We start from the raw sequence: 22,191 nt of genomic DNA, 5'->3' as shown, positions 1-22,191 counted from the left end.
GGGGACGCGGGGTGCCTGGTCAGGGCGGGACCGATGCAGAGGAGGGCCGTGCGCGAGGGCCACGGGGACGGGCGTCTGCGGACTGCGGCGGTCCCCAAGTCGGCTGGGGACCGTGCAGGGGGAGGCTCGGTCGGCGGCCACCCGCCTTCCCGCCCTCTGCGCCCTTGTGTGCCGGCCGCCGCCTACGGCCCTAGCCCAAGGCAGACGCGTTCCCCAGGAACATCACGTTGAGGGCACCCACCCTGCGTGCCCGGGACCACCTGGCCCTTGCCCTTGGGCGGCAGGAGAGGTCCAAGTTCCACGGCCCTCGGAGCAGCTCCGTGACCAGACCCCGGACTGGTCTTGGAGTCGAAGGGGTTGTTTGCCACCAAATGAACCGAAAAAACTGAACTTTTCAGACTTTGGAATGGCAGATACGGGCTTGGAGTTCAGTGCAATTGCAGCGGAGGCGGTGGTGTTCTGAGAAATTACAAGTAAAATTCTTCTTTCCCCCGTATTTTCCTCAGCCTCGCCCGCCCTAGCAGGCCTAGCCTAGCCCTAGCAGGGGGCTCCTGCTCTGGGAACTGCCCCCGACAGAGCAGAGGCAGGGCCCTGGCAGCAACTCCCCTCCCTCACCCTCCAACCCCAGGAATCTCGAACTTGACCACAAGAATAATGACTCAATGACTCACTGTGCCAAATTAACGAGTGTGTACATTGTTCAATGTGCCAGGTTACATTTCTGCTGAGCTTGGCTTCTGTATGCTGTGTTTTATCCTTGTAAGCAGAAGTCATTTTATACCTTAAAAAATCAGAACATACAGACTGGACACCTGCACCAAATAGTACACACCAGACTGCACATAGACCCGCCCTGCACACTGCACATGCACATTCCATGCACGCACACATCCAACCACAGACACTCCACACACACTGCACTGCACACTGCCCTGAGCACACACTACACTGTACTGCACACTACACTGCACCTTCAGGGCACACATGCTGCACCACACACTGCACGGCGCACACGCTGCACCACACACTGCACTGTGCACACGCTGCACCACACACTGCATGGCGCACACACTGCACTGCATACACACGCTGGTTATGGAGGCTGCTTATGGATCTTCCCTGTGCAGAGAAATGCTGGCCTGGGTTTTAAATGGGATACAATTAACATTTTTAGAACATTTGAGTTTTCAAAGTGTCTTCAGAGACTTGATTTTTTTTAGCCTATATTAGGAGTTTTTAAACATCTGATGTAATAGCTTTTTTAAAAGGAACCTTGCTGAATTAAAATAGTGAGTCTAATTACTCGGATTCTGAACTCCTTGTTTTTCAACCACATATAAGTATTTTTAATTGCTCTCTCTTTTTTTATCCCTCTGGAACCCTGAAACAAGTTGTTCTTGAACTTCTGCCAGTTGCGGATGGGCCGTTCGTTTCTCGCTCACACGTTGAGCTGTCCGGCGAGGCGCCCGCACGCTGTGTTCTCTGCGGTGCACCGAGGCGCGCCCGGCGGTCCCGTTGCGGGTCTCCTGGTCACTTGTGGGCCACAGGGAGCGACAAGCCCACACACTCGCGCCCGCGCCCAGGACAGCTGCTGGAGCCCCGGGCCGCTCTAACCCGCTGCGTCTCCTGCAGGCTGAGATGCGGCTGCTCCTGCTCCTGCCGCTGCTGCTGGCTCCAGCGCCCGGGTCCTCGGTGAGTGCGGCCCTGCCCGGCCCCCGGGAAGACCCTGCAGGGGAGGCGGGGACGGGGACGCGCGGGCCCGCAGGCAGCGTCCCTAGAAAAGGGACGATGGGCTGGGAGGAGGCGAGCCCGCGCCGCTGAGCTCCCTCAGAAAGGGCTGGGCCCTTGAAGCCGGCTGGCCAGGGTGCTCAGAACGGCCCGTCAGGCTGCAGGGCGCAGTTTGTAGGAATGGCACCTTCTCAGGGCTTCCCTCCTTCAGAAGGTGGTGGGAGCACTCCATGGAGTCCCCGCCAGTGCTGCAGAACCCCCTCCCCCAGGTGGTTTTCCAAGGTGGAAGGACAGGTGGGGGCAATGCTGGAACCAGTCAAGGTGCAGGGCTGGGTGGCCCATCCCACCAGACACCTGTCTTCTGCCTGGAGCCACAGTTTCCCCTAAGCTGGGGTGTTTGGACCTAGAGGTTTGGGGTGCCAGTCATTTGCTTTCCTCTTGGGGTAGCACCTAGAGCAGGGCTGTCCTATGGAACCTTCTAAGATGGCGGAAATGTCCTGTTTCTCTGCTGTCCAACAGGTAGCCCCTAGGTCCATTGAACACTTGAAAGTGGGTGAAGTGAGTTTTAATTTTACTTGACTTTAATTAAATTTATTTTTAAATTTTTAAAATACTTATTTATTTTTGAGACAGAGTCTCACTCTGTCACCTAGGCTGGAGTGTACTGGCATGATTTCCACTCACTGTAACCTCCACCTCCTGAGTTCAAGCAATTCTTCTGCTTCAGCCTCCCAGGTAGCTGGGACTCCAGGCATGTGCCACCGCGCCTGGCCATAATTAATTTAAACAGTCACATGCGGCTAGTGACTACCGTATTAGACTGCGAATTAAGACAGTGGACACAGGAAGCTGGCTGGTGGTCAGAGTTGCTGTTTCATTAACAGGGGCCCAAAGGCCAGGGCTCTCTGGAGAAGGTCCCTGGGTCTTGAGGATGTACAAGGAATCTTCTAGACCACAGGCCCCATCTTTGGGGAGGAGAGGGTCTGCAGAGCTGGGTACTGCCCTGGCTCGGTGCCTGGCAGAATAGAAGCCGCAGAGTCAGCTGGGCCCTGTCCTGCCCCAGGAGAAATCTCCCAGGGTGAGCCACAGCCCTGCCCACCCCTGTGTGAGGCAGGTAGGAGGTGAGAGAGGAAGGATCCCTGAGAAAGGACCCAAACTGTTTTCTGCCTTGAGGAGTTCAGGGGGAAATGCCACGTCTGGCGTCTGTGGGTGGAGGCTAAGAAGGACTCCTCTGCAGGGCTGTGTGGGGCAGGCAGGACAGATGGCAGTGGGCACTTCTCCCACTAGAAGTGGGTCCCATAGATGGGACTGGGCACTTCAAGAGCCCTGTGAACCCAACATATGCCACAGCTGGAGTGGAGGGTGGGCCAGAGCTAGCCTTTTTCATGTCCTCTCGACCACCTGCCAGCTACCCGCGGTCCCCTCTGCCACCCCATGAACCTTGCTTCCTAAATGCCACTCTCAGGTCGTTCAGCACGTGCTGGTGGCCCAGCTGCATGAAGGCCAAAGCCCAGGTGGAGGGGGCACCAGGACAGTGTCCAGGCCCCAGGATTAAATCCCAGAGCCACCTTGACAGCTGCATGACCGTAGGCAAATAATCAAGCCTTAGACGGCTCTAATTTGGGGTAATAATGCCCACCCCAGAGGTTTTCATGCAGATGAAACAAATCAAGGTTTCCAAAGTGCCCTTGGTTCTCTTAAACCTCTTCTCCCTTAAGGCTGCGCTGAGTAGCCTCATCCGGCTGCCGCCTCCTCCTAGTGTGAGTCTCAGATGGGGCTGGGTGCAGCCTGGGCGGATAATTCTTCTCTCCCTGCCGTCTGTGACTCTGCAGGGGTGTGGCCCCGCTCACAGCTCCACTGCCTCCCTCCGTGGCTGGGGCAGGAGCCACCCAGTCCGAGCACCTTCTCTGGATCACCTATGCTGCCAACGGTCAGCCTGAACAGAATGAGCAGATGAATAAAGGCGGTGGCCTGCGTGCTCCTGGGCCTCAGCCTCTGCTCCCACCTGCACGCGGGTGTGCATGCATTCTGTCTCTCACACACACACGCACATTGGGCACTTGATTCCCCTGGAAACAGTGCAGCAGGAAAGGGGACCCCTGAGTGGCTCCAGGTGGGAGTTGAAGGAGGCATGGGCGGGGCGCCTAGAGCAGCATGAGACAGGTGAGGGCAGGCCCCAGGTGAGGCTGGCTGGATCAGCTCATTCCGGCTTCACACCACGTCGGGCAGTTCATGGTTTGGGTAATTACAGAGCAACAGTGTGCTCATGCTGCCTGTGGCTGAAGGTGCTTTCCTTCCTTGGAGAGACAGTGTGGAGTGCGTGGACAGAGCACGGTTCTAGAATGGGATGGATGGACTAGGGCTCTTGGCTAGTGGACACCTGTCTCACAGGGGCTGGGCACAGGAGGCAAGAGGGCATTCTGGAAACAGCACGTCTCTTAGGGGGCCCTTGTTCAGACCAGTCCTGCCCCCGCCTTATCCTCATGGCCAGGCGGTGGCTCCATTGCAGGGGTACCCCTCGTTGCCTTGGCCACACCAGTATGTCCAGCCCAGCTCCGGGGAAGGGTGGATTTTGCTGGCTGCTGTGCCAAGGAGCCAAGACAGACATCCAAACAGGCCTTGGTCAGAGGGTAATTGACAACCAGGCCCAGGCCAGCAGCTAAGAAAGCAGCCACCCCTAAAGACGTCTCCTGAATACTTAAAATGTGGGCTGAGGCTGTGCGTGGGGGGCGGGTGCCAGAATCCCAGCTGGGGCCGCAGGCTGTCTCTGGAACGTCACCCTTCACGCTCAACACTCAGCATCTTCCTTGTGAAACAGAAACTTGATCCAAGTAAATTTCAGTTTAACTTTCATTGAGAGAACACTTTGATGTTTTGGCTCACCGGTTTCGAAAGCTTAGAGATTTGTGTTCAAGTTAGACTTGAAGGAGTAGATGATTTTACAAAGTGAAAGCTAAGATCTTTCATCCGGCCAGCCCGTCCTTCTTGCTGGTGTGTGTGGTTCGGCAAGCTTAGCGTGGTCTGTGCATGGCTGGTTCTGCCTCAGGGTTCTGGGTTTTGTTATAAGACAAGGATAACTAGATGTTTGGCACCAGAGATGAGTAAACCTCCTTCCTCACCTGAGATCCAGCGAAGCTGCTTAGGGATCACCATGAAAGGAAGAGCCTGCTTTTCTTTTTTTGAGACCAAAGTGCTGGGATTATAGGAGTGAGCCACTGCGCCCAGCCGCTTTTCTATGTGACCACTGAGCTCTTTCTCTGATTTCCTTGAGAGCCTTTTCTGGTGATACCCTAAAAGAAAGTCCCCTTCCAGCAAATGTTTGCATGTACACCGTATGCCTCCTGGCAAAATTGTGAAGTTACATCTAATCCCTGTCCAACCCTGCAGGGAATCATCTAGCATCTCATTTGATTCCCCCAAGTGGGTGGGGGCACAGCCCCGGCAGGGGAGCAGAGGCCTGTAGTGAGACTGGCCGGCTCCTGTGCCCACTTCCTCTGTGGCTTCCTCTCTCTGCCTCACTTTTCTTATTCATGCAATGGGGTCTGTTGGGTTGTTGTGAGGATGAAATGAGATAATGTGTGTGTTGCATGTGGATTCCTGATGCCAGCTACAAGAGGTCCAGTCTTTCTTTTTTTTTTTTTGACGGGGGCGTGCGCTGTTGCCCCGGCTAGAGTGCTGTGGCCGGATCTCAGCTCACTGCAAGCTCCGCCTCCCGGGTTTACGCCATTCTCCTGCCTCAGCCTCCAGAGTAGCTGGGACTACAGGCGCCCGCCACCTCGCCCGGCTAGTTTTTTGTATTTTTTAGTAGAGACGGGGTTTCACCGTGTTAGCCAGGATAGTCTCGATCTCCTGACCTCGTGATCCGCCCGTCTCGGCCTCCCAAAGTGCTGGGATTACAAGCTTGAGCCACCGCGCCCGGCCAAGGTCCAGTCTTTCTGGTGGGAAAATGTATCTGCTAGGATTATAATCCTGTGTACAGTCTCAAATAGCAGTTCTTCAATAAGACAGACATGATTCCTCTCTCATATAAACACCCAGGGGTCAGAAGTCTGGGGCTATTCTGTTGCACAAAATCCTCCAGGCTCTAGAGTCTTTCTATCTTTGCTTCACTGTTTGAAGCCTCTATTTCCAAGTTACCTCACAGTCTAAAAGGCTGCTCCAACTCCAGCCATCACATCTGCTTTCCAGACAGCCTGAAAGAGTACAGGAGGAAGGAGAAAAGGACAAAGGCTCATGCAGCCTCTCTCTTAAGGAGATTACTAGCAGCAGCTGCCCAACACTTGTATTTACATCTTACTGATGAGAACTAAGTGATGTAGCCACAGTTAGCTGCAGGAAGTCTAGAAAGTGTATTTTTTTAAAAAATTTTGGGCAGCCAAGTACCCAGCTGAGTCAAGTTTTCAAGGGTTCTCTCACAATGGGTAGAGGGGATGAATATTGGGGTACCCCTGGGAGTCTCTGCCAGATTAGCAGGATCCCCCCATGCTGCTTCCCTTTATTTCCTTTTAGAGCCCCATCCCCTACATCACAGTTAACCCACAAATGCCTGGACCCGCAAACTGCCCCTGGCTGTAGGGTTCCTCCCCGCAGTGGTCCCTGAAACTCCAAACCCTTCCCAGCTGCTCCTGCTCCTGCCCTCCAGGCCTGGCTTTCAGCTGCTTATGAGGAAAGCAGGCTAATTCTGAAAAGGAATATGTTTTGGGGTGCCCAGCGGTGTTGCTGAGTCCTAAAGGCGGGCCCTGGAAGGGAGAATCCCAGGCTCCTTGATGGATGAGGGAGTGTTTTTAGGCGGAGCATCCTTTGGAGGGGCCTCTGGGCTCAGGCTCTGAGTGGGCACTGCTGATACATGGTCCTGTCTTCTGCAGGCTCCCAAGGTGAGGCGGCAGAGTGACACCTGGGGACCCTGGGGCCAATGGAGCCCCTGCACCCGGACCTGTGGAGGGGGCGTCAGTTTCCGGGAGCGCCCCTGCTACTCCCAGAGGTAGGAGAGACGAAAATGGGCCGGCTTGTTAAAGCAGGAGCAGGGGATGCTGGCTTCTGGGTGGTAGGCTAGGCAGTCGCGGCCTAGGCTAGCACTGGCCACATCAGCAGAACCCACCAAGCAGCAGATTCATTCTGGAAGCAGCATCAGTTCAGCACAGGAAATCAAACCATTTCCCAGGGCCTTCCACTCTGAGCTGGAGCACACGTGCTGCCTGCTGCCCCTGGTCTCCAGCTCCTGATGCTGCACCTGCCTGCCCTATGGCAGGTGCAGTCAATTTTGGTGGAACCAATAAACAATCTTCAACCGGCAATTCCCAATTCCTGTGGCTTCTTTGCCAAGTATAGATGTTCCCCATTTCAAGCGATTTATTAAGTGCTTGCTGTGTGTGCTGCACTCTGGCAGGGTCAGTGGAGAAGGTGGGGTACAGAAGGGGTAGTGAGGTGCCTCTGTCCCAGTATAGGGGTTGTTCCTGAGAACCCTGTGTGAGGGGGAATGAGAGACCAGGAATGATCCTAAAAGCCTTATACTGATGTCCTGCTTAGATCGCAGGATGGCTGTGCCAGGCGGGTGGGTATTACATCTCATGCAGAGTGTTCTCTGGGAATCTGCCGCAAGAGGCAGTGGAGTGGTCCCGCCTTAAATTCAAATTACAGGGCGGGTAGGGCTCTGAGTCCCGCTTCTCCCAAGTACCAACACGGGTCGCTCACGCCCCGCCAGGGGATTTATGGCATGGGGTCGGGGGGGCACCCTCTCACCTTGCTGCTCCCACTGGAGAGCCCCGCAGAAGTTGGGGCCTGCAGGGAGCCCCAGCACGGGGGTGGGGACGTTGGGTCTCGGTCCGGGTCCTCCCGGTGCTCTGGTCCCGCAGGAGAGATGGAGGCGCCAGCTGCGTGGGCCCCGCCCGGAGCCACCGCTCTTGTCGCACTGAGGTAAAGCCCACGGGGCGCGGGCGAGGGCACCAGCTACCCCAACCCCTCCCGGCCGACGTCCCCACAGGGATGCCCGCCTCTGGCCGGGGGCTGCTCGGTTGGCCCAGCCTGGGGTCCTCCTGCCAATCCACAGCAGGGCTGCGTGGGAGCCCGTTCCTCACCCTGCCCCCGGGGACTGGCCTTGTCCTCCACAGCCTAGAGCACCATGGAGGGGCGCGCACAGGAGTCCGGGGGTCTGGGGGGCAGACTCCACCTCCAGCGGCTCGGACTGGGCAGGCGAGGGAGATTCCTGGGCTCCCTGGGCTGGGGCGGGCGGCGGGGACAGGGCGGGGAGGGAGGTGGGCGGACCTCGGACTCCGCCTCCTGGACCCCGACTTCCCTCTGCCCCGCAGAGCTGCCCCGATGGCGCCCGGGACTTCCGGGCCGAGCAGTGCGCGGAGTTCGACGGAGCTGAGTTCCAGGGGCGGCGGTACCGGTGGCTGCCCTACTACGGCGGTGAGCGCGGCCGGGACCCCTCTCTCGGGGGCCTCTTGTATCCATACATTGATGCCACAGTTCCTATTGCCGTATTATAGAGGCGTTTTCATATATATGTATATATACACACACACACGTATATTAGAGACAGTCTCGCTGTGTTGCCCAGGCTGGTCTTGAACTCCTAGGCTCAAGGGATCCGCCCGCAGCGACCTCCCAGAGTGCTGGGATTGCAGGCGTGAGCCACTGTACCCGGCCAATTTTTTTTTTGACTGGGCGCGGTGGCTCGCAATGTACAGGGAATCTTCTAGACCACAGGACCCACCTTTGGGGAGGAGAGGGTCTGCAGAGGTCCCTCGTGAGAGAACAAGAGGTCTTACTTTTTCTTTATTTTTTTTCTTTTTGTTCTTTTCTTTTTTTCTTTCTCTCATTCTCTCTTTCTCTCCTGTTCTTCCTTTCCTTTCTTTCTTTTCTTTTCTTTTTTTTTTAAGATAGGCTCTCACCCAGGCTTGAGTGCAGCAGTGCATTGTCAGCTGGGCAGCCTCGAACTCCCAAGCTCAGTCAATCCTTCCACCTCAGCCTCCCAGATAATTTTTTTAAAAAAATATGGAATGCTTCATGAATTTGCACACCATACCTCCTCAGGGGTCAGGGGCTGTGCTAATCCCTGTATCATTCCAATTTTAGTATATGTGCTGCCAGAGCCAGCATTTGTCAAATACCCCATCGATCAACCCATAATGAATCAATCACCAGTCACCCCCGCTGCCCCCAGCGCATGCCCGTGGCAACACAATGGCAGCTATTTTGAGGTCTTTCCATCCTTTCTCCCCTTATGTGTGTATATTTTCAAACGGAGCTATGGTGTGTCTATACCATTTTGAGCCCTGTTCTTGCTCAGTCTGCTATGGGAAGCGTTCCTCCTGTCACACGGAGACGGATGTGGGGAGCCCCAGGAGCAGTAGGAGTGGTGCCCCCCGGTCATCCTGCAGGAGGGGCTGGAAGGGACTTGGTACACCAAGACTTCATTTACCAAGGATCCGGGGGCCAGAGGAGATGGTCTGAGTACCTCTGAGGAGGGTATAAGTCATTACTTTTTAGATAAATACAGTTCAGGAAAAAAACACCCACGTAAGCACCAATAGGTATGTCATTAAGCATTTTAGATGAATCAGAAGATTCCCCAAGACAAGTCTTCTGAGTGTTCATTTTCCCTGCTTGCTGCGCATGACCTCTGGAGACCCCGTGGCACTCTGAATTCCAGATCAATGAGCACTCGTATCCTGTGCATGTGTGGGTGGGGTGCGTTGTGGACCGGCTGTATTCCAGTGGGAGTCCCACATCCCGCGGTGTGTGTGTGGTGGGATCTACTGTGGCGTGGCCCAGTGGAGTCCCATATCCCAGGCGGTGGATCTACTGTACGCATCCAGCGGAGTCCCATATCCCTCGCGGCAGTGGATCGTACGGCGGGCTGCCATCATCTGAAGTGGGAGTCCTTACATCCGTGGTGGATCGCATTGGCGTACCAGGTGGAGTCCATCCCGTGTTGTGTGTGTGGTGGGGATCGTGGCTGTGGGCGTGGCCCAGTGGGAGTCTCATCTCCTCTGTGGTGTGTGGTGGGGATCGTGGCTGCGGGCGTGGCCCAGTGGGACTCTAGCTTTCAATATTCCCTCTGGATCCTGAAGTGGACACATGTCAAGAATAATTTGAGTATATTCACATGATAGAAAAATTGGAACACAGAGGAAAGTGTAAAAAGATAGTAGAGGGATACCTTCCATGGTGTGGAGATGATTATAATCCTGTTTGTACTTTTGGGTTGTTTTAAAATGTGTATATATTTAGATAAATATAAAAATTAAGGTTGGATGCAGTGGCTCGTGCCCGTAATCCCAGCACTTTGGGAAGCTGAGGCAGAACGATCACTTGAGTCCAGGAATTTGAGACAAGCCTGGGCAATGTGGTGAAACCCCATCTCTACCAAAAATACAAAGATTAGCCAGGCATACAAAGATTAGCTAGGCATGGTGGCACACACATGTAGTCCCAGCTGTTCAAGAAGCTGAGGTGGGAGGATCACTTGAGGCCAGGAAGTTGAGGCTGCAGTGAGCCAAGAGCACACCACTGCACTCCAGCCGGGATGACAGAGTGAGATCTTGTCTCCAAAAGAAAAAAATTAAAACCAGGCCAGTTTCAGTGGCTCCTGCCTGTAATCCTGGTTCTTTGGAAGGCTGAGGCAGGATCATTTGAGCCCAGGAGTTTTAAACTAGCCTGGGCACCGTAGTAAGACCCTGTCTCCACAAAAAAAATTTAAAAAAATAGCTGGGTATGGTGGCATGTGCCTATAGTCCCAACTATTCGAGAGACTGAGGCTGGAGGACCACTTGAGTCTGGGAGGTGGAGGCTGCTGTGAGCTTTGATCGTGCCTCTGCATTCCAGCCTGGGAGACAGAGTGAGATCCCATCTGAAAAACATTAAAACCAGGAAAAAGTTACCCTCATCCTGCCCCTTTCACAAGATCACTGTTAGCATTTCATCTTAGCCCCTTTCACATCATTCTCTCCATATACACTTACATATTTGTAATTATTGCATATTAATCACCGTTTTGCATTATGTGTTTTAAGCATCTTCCCACACCATATAGTTTTCACAATCATCATTTGCAACTTCATAGTCAGCAGGTGTAATATTCCATTGATAATTTGTTTAAAGAGTAGCTTGTTATGGCCGGGCACAGTGGCTCACACCTGTAATCCCAGCACTTTGGGAGGCTGGGGCAGGCAGATCACCTGAGGTCAGGAGTTCAAAACCAGCCTGCCCAACATGGTGACACCCCATCTCTACTAAAAGTATGAAACTTAGCCGGGTGTGGTGGCGCGTGCCTGTAGTCCCAGCTACTGGGGGGGATGAGGCAGGAGAATCGCTTGAACTAGGAAGGCGGAGGTTACAGTGAGCCGAGATCGTGCCACTGCACTCCAGCCTGGGCAATAAGAGTGAGACTCCATCTCAAAAAAACAAAACAAAACAAAACAAATAGCCTGTTGTAACCACCTCAGCTGTGGTAAATAATGCTGAGGTAGACTTCTTTAAGTACTTTGCTTTTTCCTTATCCTGGTCAGCTGTGGTAAATAATGCTGAGATGGACTTCTTTAAGTGCTTTGCTTTTTCCTTATCCCGGTCAGCTGTGGTAAACAATGCTGAGATAGACTTCTTTAAGTACTTTGCTTTTTCTTTATCCTGGGACTTTTCTTCGACTTGATCCTTAGAGGTGCGATAGATTCAGGGAGACGGCCCCTTCTCTTTGGGTGGGGGCTGCTGCAGGGCTTTCTGACCCATGCTTTCCTGTTGCTAGGGTAGGCCTTGGGCCCTGGGGAGGGGCGTCATCCAACCTCAGGATCTCAGTCTTGCCTTCCTGCCCACCCCAGCCCCAAACAAGTGTGAACTGAACTGCATTCCCAAGGGGGAGAACTTCTACTACAAGCACAGGGAGGCTGTGGTCGACGGGACGCCCTGCGAGCCTGGCAAGAGGGATGTCTGTGTGGATGGCAGCTGCCGGGTGAGTGGTCCCCCAGCCCCTCCCTGCCTCCGGGCTGCCTGGGGGCTCAGTGCGGGTGTTTCCCTGTCCATCACCCACAGGCCCAGGTAGCTGCCATGAGCTTGGTGTCTTCTCAAGTTACCAGAACACCAAGCCCAGCTCCTAGGGTACCTTGCAGGCATCACAGATGCCCTATGGCCCCTCACCTTCATTCTTGGAGAATGCTAGCCCTACAATAAGAGAAACCCTCTGGGTGGCAGAAATCCGGCTAAAACCGAGTTCAGAAAAACAACAGGGACAGCCGCAGGTGCATGAATGAGGTGCCACTCGGCTTTCCTCTCCGTGGGTCCAGCAGCAGGATCGGGCCTGTTCTTCCCAGGAGGTGTGGAGGTGGCCGCCAGCTGCTCCGGACTTCTGCTGTGGCAGCCTGGCCCCTCCCAGAGAAAGGGGGCCTCATTCCCAGGAGTTTCAGCCACCAGGGGTTGGGACTTACCCTGAACCACTCCAGCCTCCCCAGACCCACATTTGGGGAGCTCCATTCAAACTCTGCGGGAGAGAGGTGGCCCTTCAAGGAAAACAGGGCGTTATTACCAGAAGGGGAGATGGGAGCTGAGCAGATAAATGGATTGTCAGTCACAGGCCAGTCCCCTGGCTTGTGACTGAATCACTCCTGACCACCCTATTCTGCCTGGGCTGCGCGGGTGCTGGGGTTAGGGTGTGACAGGGCCCAAGGCCTGATGTGGCCATGATGCCCTCTCCCATGCCTCCCGCGTCTCTGCCCACAGGTTGTCGGCTGTGATCACGAGCTGGACTCATCCAAGCAGGAGGACAAGTGTCTGCAGTGTGGGGGTGACGGCACGACCTGCTATCCCGTCACAGGCACCTTTGACGCTAATGACCTCAGCCGAGGTGGGGGTGGTTCCGATAAGGGGCTGTTGTCTGCCCCTTCCTTGCCTGTCCCTGCTCTGGCCTAGGCTCCAGGCCAAGTGGCCCTCATGGCACCCGAAGGCTCTGACCATATCAGGTCACGTCTGAAAGGCCCCATGTGGCCTTTGGTTAGGACCCTTGCCCACTTGTGCAGTCCCACCTCCTGCCACTGCTTGGATGCTCTCCCCATCTCTTCCCGCTCCCGGTGTGCTCCGGGTGCCCTGAGCCTTCCCGCCACCCTGGCTTTTGTACTGCAGCCTCTTCTGCCAGGGTTGCCGTTCCCAGCAGCTCGGCCCGGTCTGGCTCTTGCGTACCCTCCCTGCCCCCATTCTGTGCTGCGTGGCACTTGGAGTCCTTGGGGGCCACTCCTTCCTGCTGTTTGAGTGGTGCCGGGGGAGGGATAGCCCAGCACCCTCAGCACCTGTGTCTCTGCCCCCACCAGGCTACAACCAGATCCTCATAGTTCCCGCGGGTGCCACCAGCATCCTCATCGAGGAGGCTGCTGCCAGCAGGAACTTTCTGGGTGAGAGCCTGGGGTTAGGTCCTGGCAGGTCTGGGGCTGCAGGGGGAGGTGTGGCTGTGCCTCCTGCCGCTGACTGAGGTGGTCTCCTCTGCGCAGCCGTGAAGAATGTTCGCGGGGAATACTACCTCAATGGGCACTGGACCATCGAGGCGGCCCGGGCCCTGCCGGCAGCCAGCACCATCCTGCATTACGAGCGGGGTGCTGAGGGGGACCTGGCCCCCGAGCGGCTCCATGCCCGGGGCCCCACCTCGGAGCCCCTGGTCATTGAGGTAAGTGGGGGTGTGGGGAGAGAGGGTGAGTGGGTGGCTCGTGGTCCCCAAGAGGCTGCCAAGCTCTGTACATGGGGGGTTGAGTGGCTCTGGGCCTGAGCCTGGCAGGGGGCTGTGGGGTTGTGGAGGGTGTGGGAGTGCCCCCCAGCAGCAAACCCCAACAAAGACTCTCCCATGGCAGCTCATCAGCCAGGAGCCCAACCCCGGCGTGCACTACGAGTACCACCTGCCCCTGCGCCACCCCGGTCCTGGCTTCAGCTGGAGCCACGGCTCATGGAGTGACTGCAGCGTGGAGTGTGGCGGAGGTGCGGGCGTGGATGGACCAGGGGAGGGTGTGGGCCCTGTGTGCCGGGTCCCATGGCCATGGGTGAGCAAGTCGCAGTCCCCCCTGGGGAGATGGATGAGCAGGCGAGAAATCTCTGTGTTATGGGGGTGGCTTTGAGGAAAACCCAGGGATCTGGGGGACTCCATGAAGGACCCCAGCCTAAGTGAATAGAACCAGAGGGGGCTTCCCAGAGGCAGCGGCATCTCATAGGAGACAGACTCCCTTAGGAACGGAGACTGGGCCTGGGGTCCGTGATCAGGTGCCAGAGCAGGGCTCTCTCACAGCAAAAACTCTCTGAGCCTCAGTTTCCTCATCTGCCAGTTGGGGATGATGGTGGCACTTGCCTTGGGGAGTCATCTAAGGCTGAATGGGGATGACCTACGGGGTGAGTGTGGGATGGCGCCTGGCCCGGGGAACACGCTTAGTGAATGTTGACTGGTGTTTGCCCGCCGTGGCCGGGCCTCTGCTCAGGTCACCAGTCCCGCCTGGTGTTCTGCACCATCGACCATGAGGCCTACCCCGACCACATGTGCCAGCGCCAGCCACGGCCGGCCGACCGGCGCTCCTGCAACCTTCACCCTTGCCCAGAGACCAAGCGGTGAGGCCTTGCCAGCCCCTCTACCTATGATGGGGCCCAAGAACTTGGGTGGGAAGGGAACAGGGCCTCCAAGCTGCTTTAGGTGTAGAACAAAGAGGCGGGGGTCCAGGGCCCCCACACTGTTACTGGGGTGTGGGAGAGGTGGCAGCTATCCCTGGGGGAGGCAGAGAATGGGCCTGAGCCCAGGTCTGGTCTCTCTGCCCTCTTGTGACCACGAAGTACTCAGAACGCCCAGGCTTGGTGGCAGGAGGGTTGGAGAAGGTTCTAGAGGTCTCTGTCTGTCTGAGCCAGCAGAGGGTTTGGCTTGGCAGATGCCGAGGGGTGGGCCAGGGGTCGGGCCACAGGGCCTGCTGGCATTGGCCATGCCTTTGTTCGTGCACAAAGGACTTCTTACCTGCACCGGCCTGGAGCGTGGCGCCTTGCTGGGGCCCAGCGAGTATGTGGGAACAGGTAACCTGCAGGTCACAGGCTCCCCGCAGGGTTGGTGCCAACCCGTCACCGCTTGGCCTTGGTGGCAGCGGGCCTCCTGGGATGGTGGCAGGCTTGGCTTTGCATGGGGCCACAGGGCTGCTCTCTCCTCCGGGTCCTTGCACCTGGGGCCCGGCAGAGCTGCTCCACGCGTGGGTGAGCGCACCCTCTCCAGGAGCTGCCGCTGACTAAGGTCAGACTGAGAGGAATGGAGTCTGACTGGGAGACAGGGACCTGGTGGGAAGGAGAAAGGGGGATGGCGTTGAGGACCAGAAAGCCAAGGGGGAGGCGCGGGGCTCTGAGTTGTGGGGAGTACTCAGAGAGCCCGGCCCAGTGGTGGGGATGCTAAGGAGTGCCTGGGTCGTGGCCTTTGTTCAGGCCAGAGGTTCAGAGGATGGGCAGGGGTGGGCATCCTCAGGCCACCTGTGTGAGTGAGGGCTTGTGCCTCTCAGGGCTGGGTTTCTGCCCATGCTCCCGGGCCAGCCTTACCTGATTCCCCCTCCTGCCAGCTGGAAGGCAGGGCCATGGGCACCCTGCTCGGCCTCCTGCGGAGGAGGCTCCCAGTCCCGCTCTGTGTACTGCATCTCGTCTGACGGGACCGGCATCCAGGAGGCTGTGGAGGAGGCTGAGTGTTCCGGGCTGCCTGGGAAGCCCCCTGCCATTCAGGCCTGCAACCTGCAGCGCTGCGCAGCCTGGAGCCCGGAGCCCTGGGGAGAGGTGAGGCCCCTGGCCTGGATGGGGCTGGTGCTGGGCCTGGGCAGCAGCAGGGAAGGGCTGGAGTCTTGTCCTCTGCTGTGGAAACTGAGGTCCTGGGAGGTAAAGTGACCTGTCAGGTCATCTTGGAAGCTGTGGCCAAGGCTGGGACCAGAAGCAAGTACCTGGATGACTGGTCCAGGGCTCTTCCTTTTTCTCCAGGATCCTGGGGCAGGGTGAGAAAGGCCTGGGCAGGAAGAAGCTGGGTGTGTTTTTTGGGGGCAAGGGAGGGGTTGGCAGTGTCTAGGCTGCCAGTCATTGCTTCTGGCCCCTACATATATTTAAGTTGCAAACGAGTGGAAAATACAAATGGGTGACAACCTCAGTCTGTTGTCAGTAGCCATGGTTCAGGCTGTGTGACCTCAGGGGAGTGACTCAGCCTCTCTGGGCCTGGGAAGGACATGGGTAGTGGGTGCTATCTGCCTCCATGCCAGGCTGGTGGGCTGCTAGCCGTCCGACCTGGCGTGGCTCCTCGGGGCAGGGCCGAGCTCCTGCTGACAGCCTTGTCCTTGCAGTGCTCTGTCAGCTGTGGCGTTGGCGTCCGGAGGCGGAGTGTGACTTGCCGGGGTGACGGGGGTTCTTTGCTCCATACTGCAGCGTGCTCCCTGGAAGACCGGCCACCTCTCAGCGAGCCCTGTGTGCATGAGGACTGCCCCCTCCTCAGGGACCAGGCCTGGCATGTCGGCGCCTGGGGTCTGGTGAGCGCTCTCCACCCCACACCTGCTGCCTGAGCCTGGCCTCCAGCAGGTGGCTGCACACGAGCGCTGTCCTTGGACCTAACACGGGCCACTGCGCACGTTCCCCTGCTTCTCTCCATGTGGGTCCCCACCCCTAGCCTCACCCTCAGGGTCTCTCTCTCCCACCCCTGGGCCTCAGTGCTCCAAGAGCTGCAGCTCGGGCACTCGGAGGCGACAGGTCATCTGTGCCATTGGGCCGCCCAGCCACTGCGGGAGCCTGCAGCACTCCAAGCCTGTGGATGTGGAGCCTTGTAACACGCAGCCCTGTCATCTCCCCCAGGGTAAGGACAGGAGGGCAGGGAGGAGCCTGGCCCGACCTCTCTCCCACTGGCTATGAACCCACAAGCATGTGCTGCCTCGGGGCCTCTGCACTGTCATCCCTCTGGACCCCACTTCTCCCACGTCTCCCCCGCTGAACCCTTTGCCATCTGTAAGGCCCGCCTGGTGTGCAGCCCACGAGGCAGCCCTGCGTTCCTCCACTCAGCAGTGGCGTGCCCCCTGCCCCTCCGGCCCCCATAGCATGCTGTCATTTCTGTGGGACTCTTAGATTCGTTTCCTTGTGCTGCTGTGGTTGTATACGGCTTGTCAGACCTACCCACTATAAACTTCTTGAGGACTGGGTCCCCAGCTTCCATATGCCTCTCTATACCCCCATAGAACTTACCTGACACAGTTAGGTACTCAGTGAATGTTTGTTGAATGACTGAGTGACTGACTGTGTGCTGAGGGAGGGAAGCAGTCCAGGAAGGAGTGTCTCCACATGCCACTTCTGCCTCTGTCTTCTTCCCTTCATCCCCGTCCCACTGTGAAGGGAGCCTCACAGGCAGGAGGGCCTGCTGGAGAAAGGGCACTGAGGCTGGCGTTTGCTTGGCGTGAGGATGCCACATGGAGGAAGGATGTGGGTGGTGGCTGAGCTGGGATGGGGGTGGAGAGGTGGCCTCCCAATACTGCAGAGAGGCATGTTTGGCCTTGACTCACTCGTGATGGGAACTCTCTGAGCCGTAGGGACCTTGAGGTGAAGGAAGGCAGAATTTCTATGAGACATGTGACAGGTGTGGCTAAGAACCAGTGGCCTCAGCATCACCAGCAGGCTTGAGTTTCGATCCACTCCATTGCTGACCAGTTATGTGGCCTCGGGCCAGTGCCCCACCTCTCTGATTCTCAGTTTGCCCGTCTGTAAAGTGGTTGAAAAGAGGGACTTTCCAGACCGTGGTGGCTCATGCGGCACAATGCCTGACCACACGGGGTGCTTGCTAGCTAAGCAGAGGGTGGGAAGGAGTGGTGGTGAGGCCTTGCGGGGGAGCTCGGGCTCACTGAGCGTCCTGAGGGCCCCTGGTGCCTCAGCTGGGGCCTGGTCCTTGGGGCTCACCAGCAGGAGAGCCTTGCACTCCCAGGGGTTCAGAGCTCCATGGAGCCAGTCTGTTCCCCAGGGCCTTGCTGGCTTCTAAAAGAGGTGATCTTAAGCCTGTTGCAGCGACTAGCAGGACTCACATAGAAAGGAAGGAAAAGGGCAGGGAAGTTTAATCCCAGCCTGTAATCCCAGCACTCTGGGAGGCTGAGGTGGGAGGATCACTTGAAACCAGGAGTTCCAGACCCGCCTCGCCAACATTGTGAAGCATCATCTCTACTAAAAATACAAAAATTTAGCTGGGTGTGGTGGTGGGCACCTGTAATTCCAGCTACTCAGGAAGCTGAGGCAGGAGAATTGCTTGGACTTGGGAGGCGGAGGTTGCAGTGAGCTGAGATCACACAATTGCACTCCAGCCTGGGCAACAAGAGTGAGACTCCATCTCAAAAAAAAAAAAAAAAATAGATTTCACCACATATCTATTGGAGTCTTCCAACCCAAAATTATCATTGTTTTAAATATTCCTGGGGGCTGGGTGCAACTGCTCACGCCTGTAATCCCAGCACTTTGGGAGGCCAAGGCAGGTGGATCACTTGATCCCAGGAGTTCAGGACCAACCTGATCAACGTGGCGAAACCCCATCTCTACTAAAAATACAAAAATTAGCCGGGCGTGGTGGCGGGCACCTGTAGTCCCAGCTACTCAGGAGGCTGAGGCTCAAGAATCACTTGAACCTGGGAGGTGGAAGTTGCAGTGAGCAGAGGTCGTGCCCCTGTACTCCAGCCTGGGAGACAGAGCGAGATTCTATCTCAGAAATAAAAAGATAGATAGATAGATAAATATTTCTAGGGATTTTGGCAAGATGTAGTCCATGTGGGAATGGAATATTCACTTACTTTATTATTATTTTGAGATAGGGTCTCTGTTGCCCAGGCTGCAGCGCATGGTACAACTATAGCTCACTGCAGCCTCCACCTTCTGGGCTCAAGGGATCCTCCCACATCAGCCTCCTGTGAAGCTGAGACCACAGGTGCAGGCCACCACGCCCAGCTAATTTTTTGATTTTTTGTCGAGATGGGCTCTTGTTATGTTGTCCAGGCCGGTCTTGATCTCCTGGGCTCAGGCAATCCTCTCACCTTAGCCTCTCAAAGTGCTGAGATTACAGGTGTGAGCCACTGTGCCTGACCCACTTATTTTATTCTTTATACCTTTCTTCCATTACATAGTAATCTGCTTATTTTGGAAAATTTGAAGCACACAAATAGAAGGGAAGGGCACCCTGCCTCCCAAGCACTCATAGCAGCTTTCACGATGAGCATGATTTTGGGGGATGGTCCTACAGGTTTTCTCTTATGTAGCATTAAAAAAAATTCGTATTGTCCTAATTTTATCTACTTATCCATTTGCATTTTCCGACAGTATTTTGTCATGAAAAATCTTTTTGAAAAATTTAGGGATGTTGTTTAAATCCGTATACCATAAAACCCACCCATTCTAATGGCACAATGATTTTTTGTAAATTTACAAGTTGGACACCATGATAAAAACTTTAAACATACCAAAGAGTTGAAAGAATGCATAGTCAGCAGCCACGCACACACTGTGTCAGTCAGTTCCACAACTAATATTTTGCTATATTTGTGTTTTTTTTTTTTTTTGAGACAGAGTCTGGCTCTGTCGCCGAGGCTGGAGTGCAGTGGCGCGATCTTGGCTCACTGCAAACCCCACCTCCTGGATTCACCCCATTCTCCTGCCTCAGCCTCCTGAGTAGCTGGGACTACAGGTGCCCACAACCACGCCCAGCTAATTTTTTGTATTTTTAGTAGAGACAGGGTTCCACCGTGTTAGCCAGAATGGTCTCCATCTCCTGACCTCATGATCCACCTGCCTTGGCCTCCCAAAGTGCTGAGATTACAGGTGTGAGCCACTGTACCCGGCCTTGTGTTTTCATTACTTAGTCTCTTGTCATTGTCGTCTTTTTTTTTTTTTTTTTTGAGACTTAGTCTCACTCTGTTGCCCAGGCTGGAGCATAGTGGCGTGATCTCGGCTCAGTGCAACATCCGCCTCCCAGGCTCAAGTGATTCCCCTGCCTCAGCCTCCTGAGTAGCTGGGATTATAGGTGCGTGCTACTGAACCCAGCTAACTTTTGTATTTTCAGTAGAGACGGGCCTTTCACCATGTTGGCCAGGCTGATCTCGAACTCCTGACCTCAAGTGACCTGCCCACCTCGGCCTCCCAAAGTGCTGGGATTACAGGCGTGAGCCCATGCTTGGCTCATTATCTAGTCTCTTTCTATCCCTTTGTCTATTCATCCGATTTTTTAAAATATGGAATTTTTTTATGGAGGTGAAATTTACATAACATTCAGTTAGCCCTTTTAAAGTGTACAGGTTGGTGGCATTTAGTGCGTTATTTCAATCTCTGATGTTAGACATCCTAGTAGGTAGGAAGCAGGACCTCATTGTGGTTTTGATTTGCATTTCCCTGATGACTAATGATGTTGAGCATCTTTTTACGTGTTTGTTGGCCATTTTGCATATCATCTTGGGAGAAATGCGTAAGTTCTTTACCCACTTTTTAAAATTGGATTGTTTGCCTTTCATCAATCCAATTTTTCTTTTAAAGTATGTTCTGTTTTTTGTTTTATGTGGCTGGGATCATAACACATGCACATTTTATATCTGATACTTTTCGCTGAACATGTAAGATTAGCATTTTTGGCCAGGTGCAGTGGCTCACACCTATAATCCCAGCATTTTGGGAGGCTGAGTTAGGAGGATCACTTGAGCCCAGGAGTTTGAGACAAGCCTGGGCGATATAGGAAGACCCTATCGCTGCAAAAAAAAAAAAAAAAGATCGTAGTCCCAGCTACTCAGGGGCTGAGGTGGGAGGATCACTTGAACCCAAGAGGTTGAGCCTTTAGTGAGCTGTGATCACACTACTGCATCTCGGCCTGGGCGACAGAGACCCTGTCTCAAAAAAGATGAGCATTTTCTGTGTGACTGGAGACTTTGAAAGAGTGGCTGGGCGGTTTTTGAAATCCCGGGTGGTGCTCCTCCCTTGGGCTGTCTCAGGTTCCCGGGCCCTGCCTGGGCAGTGGGGTAGAAGCCAGTGCTGGGCAGGGTTGGCCACAGCTGAGGTCCATCCTCTCTTCCTCCCTTTCCATCCCGCATGGACCTCCTGGCTCCCTGCAGAGGTCCCCAGCATGCAGGATGTGCACACCCCTGCCAGCAACCCCCGAATGCCATTGGGCCCTCAGGAGTCCTCTGCCTCGGGTGAGAGCTTGGTCCTATCCCCCACTCACAGCCCTGTAGTATTTGTGTCTGAGTGGATGGTCCGTGGGGGTGTGGAGGCCACAGTTGGGTGCAGCCATGGTGGAGGGGAGAATGGTCCAGGGGACGGAGGAAGGTGGGTCCGGCGTGGTCAGGGGTGGAGGGGAGGAGCCAGGTAGAGGCACTGTGTGTCTTTTGCTTCCTCTTCTTTGTAGACTCCAGAGGCCAGTGGTGGGCAGCCCAGGAACACCCCTCAGCCGGGGGTGACCACAGGGGAGAACGAGGCACCCACCTGTCAGCCCTGGGCCCCGCCCCCTCTCTGCAGCAGCCCCTACACCAGCAACCCCTACAGTCGGGCTCAGGGCCCCATGACTGCAGACACAGTCCTCATGGGTGCTGCCCCGATGGCCACACGGCGTCTCTCGGGCCACAGTGGCAAGGCTGCCCTGGGGTCTCCTGTCAGCAGAGCAGGTGGGTGCTGGAGACAGGTCTTCCCCCTGCCCCATCAAAGAGGGAAGGTGAGGCCCCGTGGGTGAGCCAACATCTCTGGTCAGAAGAGGGCTGGGGTGGGTGTGCACAGCTCAGGAACAGGATGCCCACGCTTTCCTCCCTGCGCTGCCCTGAGCATGGGATCTTGGGGACTTGGCTTCCTGTGGCTGAGCCTCCTGCTGTGCCGAGTTGGGGACACAAACCCCACCTTGCTGCAGCGTCAGCCTGTGGAAACACAGCCGGAGACTCCGAGAAGGCTCCAGGTGCGATTCTAGCTCTCAGATCTAACCAGGCTCAGGGAACCTGTGGTAAAGGCTGGACGAGGGCCGACCAGCTCCTCACAGTCTTCGTAACAGCCCCCGCCAGGCCTGCCTTATGGATTGGGTCCGAGTCATCCCACTCCTGCAGGTGTCCTCCCTCTGCCTCTCCTCCTTCCATGGCCTGCCCTGAACGCATCCCCAATGTGCTGTCTCAGAGACTGGGTGCTTCTGGACCCAGACTTTGTGGCCAGTGGCCTGGGGACAGTTCCCAGCTCAGACACTCGCCGGCTGTGTGTTGGGTGACTTGGGCCACGTGACTTAACCTCTGTGATCTTGGTTCCTCTTCTGAGAACTGGGAATGATGACAGTCATGATGGAGCCCCCGTGAGGGTGAAGTGCATCACAGTATGCCTGGCACAGAGAGGGCACCGGGCACCCTCCCTCCTTTCACCTTGCCTCCTTGCACCTGGTGGGTGGGTGTGGAGTAAATGGTGGGTTCCTTTGAACCCCCTCTTCTGCCCCGTCTCCCGTCTGCTTCTGTTTTGTAACTCCTGCTGAGAACTGAC

At 55.8% G+C, this 22,191-nt stretch overlaps 1 protein-coding gene across 3 annotated transcripts in view; it reads left to right on the top strand.

Moving 5' to 3' along the window:
• PAPLN (papilin, proteoglycan like sulfated glycoprotein) overlaps positions 1-22,191 on the top strand; it is a 40,641-nt gene that overhangs the window by 3,514 nt on the left and 14,936 nt on the right. For 2 of the 3 annotated variants that reach the window (XM_009211903.4, XM_031668004.1), the window contains exons 2-16: positions 1,392-1,692; positions 6,594-6,709; positions 7,581-7,641; positions 8,034-8,136; positions 11,547-11,677; positions 12,442-12,565; positions 13,026-13,106; positions 13,203-13,375; positions 13,557-13,680; positions 14,172-14,298; positions 15,276-15,483; positions 16,035-16,217; positions 16,396-16,537; positions 20,799-20,879; positions 21,092-21,347. In XM_009211903.4, the coding sequence (XP_009210167.2) occupies positions 1,639-1,692; positions 6,594-6,709; positions 7,581-7,641; positions 8,034-8,136; positions 11,547-11,677; positions 12,442-12,565; positions 13,026-13,106; positions 13,203-13,375; positions 13,557-13,680; positions 14,172-14,298; positions 15,276-15,483; positions 16,035-16,217; positions 16,396-16,537; positions 20,799-20,879; positions 21,092-21,347 (1,964 nt within the window). In that variant the 5' untranslated portion in view covers positions 1,392-1,638. The remainder of the gene's footprint in view (positions 1-1,391; positions 1,693-6,593; positions 6,710-7,580; positions 7,642-8,033; positions 8,137-11,546; positions 11,678-12,441; positions 12,566-13,025; positions 13,107-13,202; positions 13,376-13,556; positions 13,681-14,171; positions 14,299-15,275; positions 15,484-16,034; positions 16,218-16,395; positions 16,538-20,798; positions 20,880-21,091; positions 21,348-22,191) is intronic. The other variant, XM_009211905.4, reaches the window with a different exon arrangement.

This window comes from Papio anubis, chromosome 7 (assembly GCF_008728515.1).
Source record: "Papio anubis isolate 15944 chromosome 7, Panubis1.0, whole genome shotgun sequence".
NCBI classification, from domain to species: Eukaryota; Metazoa; Chordata; class Mammalia; order Primates; family Cercopithecidae; genus Papio; species Papio anubis.
The sequence above is the reverse complement of the archived record's forward strand: the minus strand, read 5'-3'. Positions and strand labels throughout refer to the sequence as shown.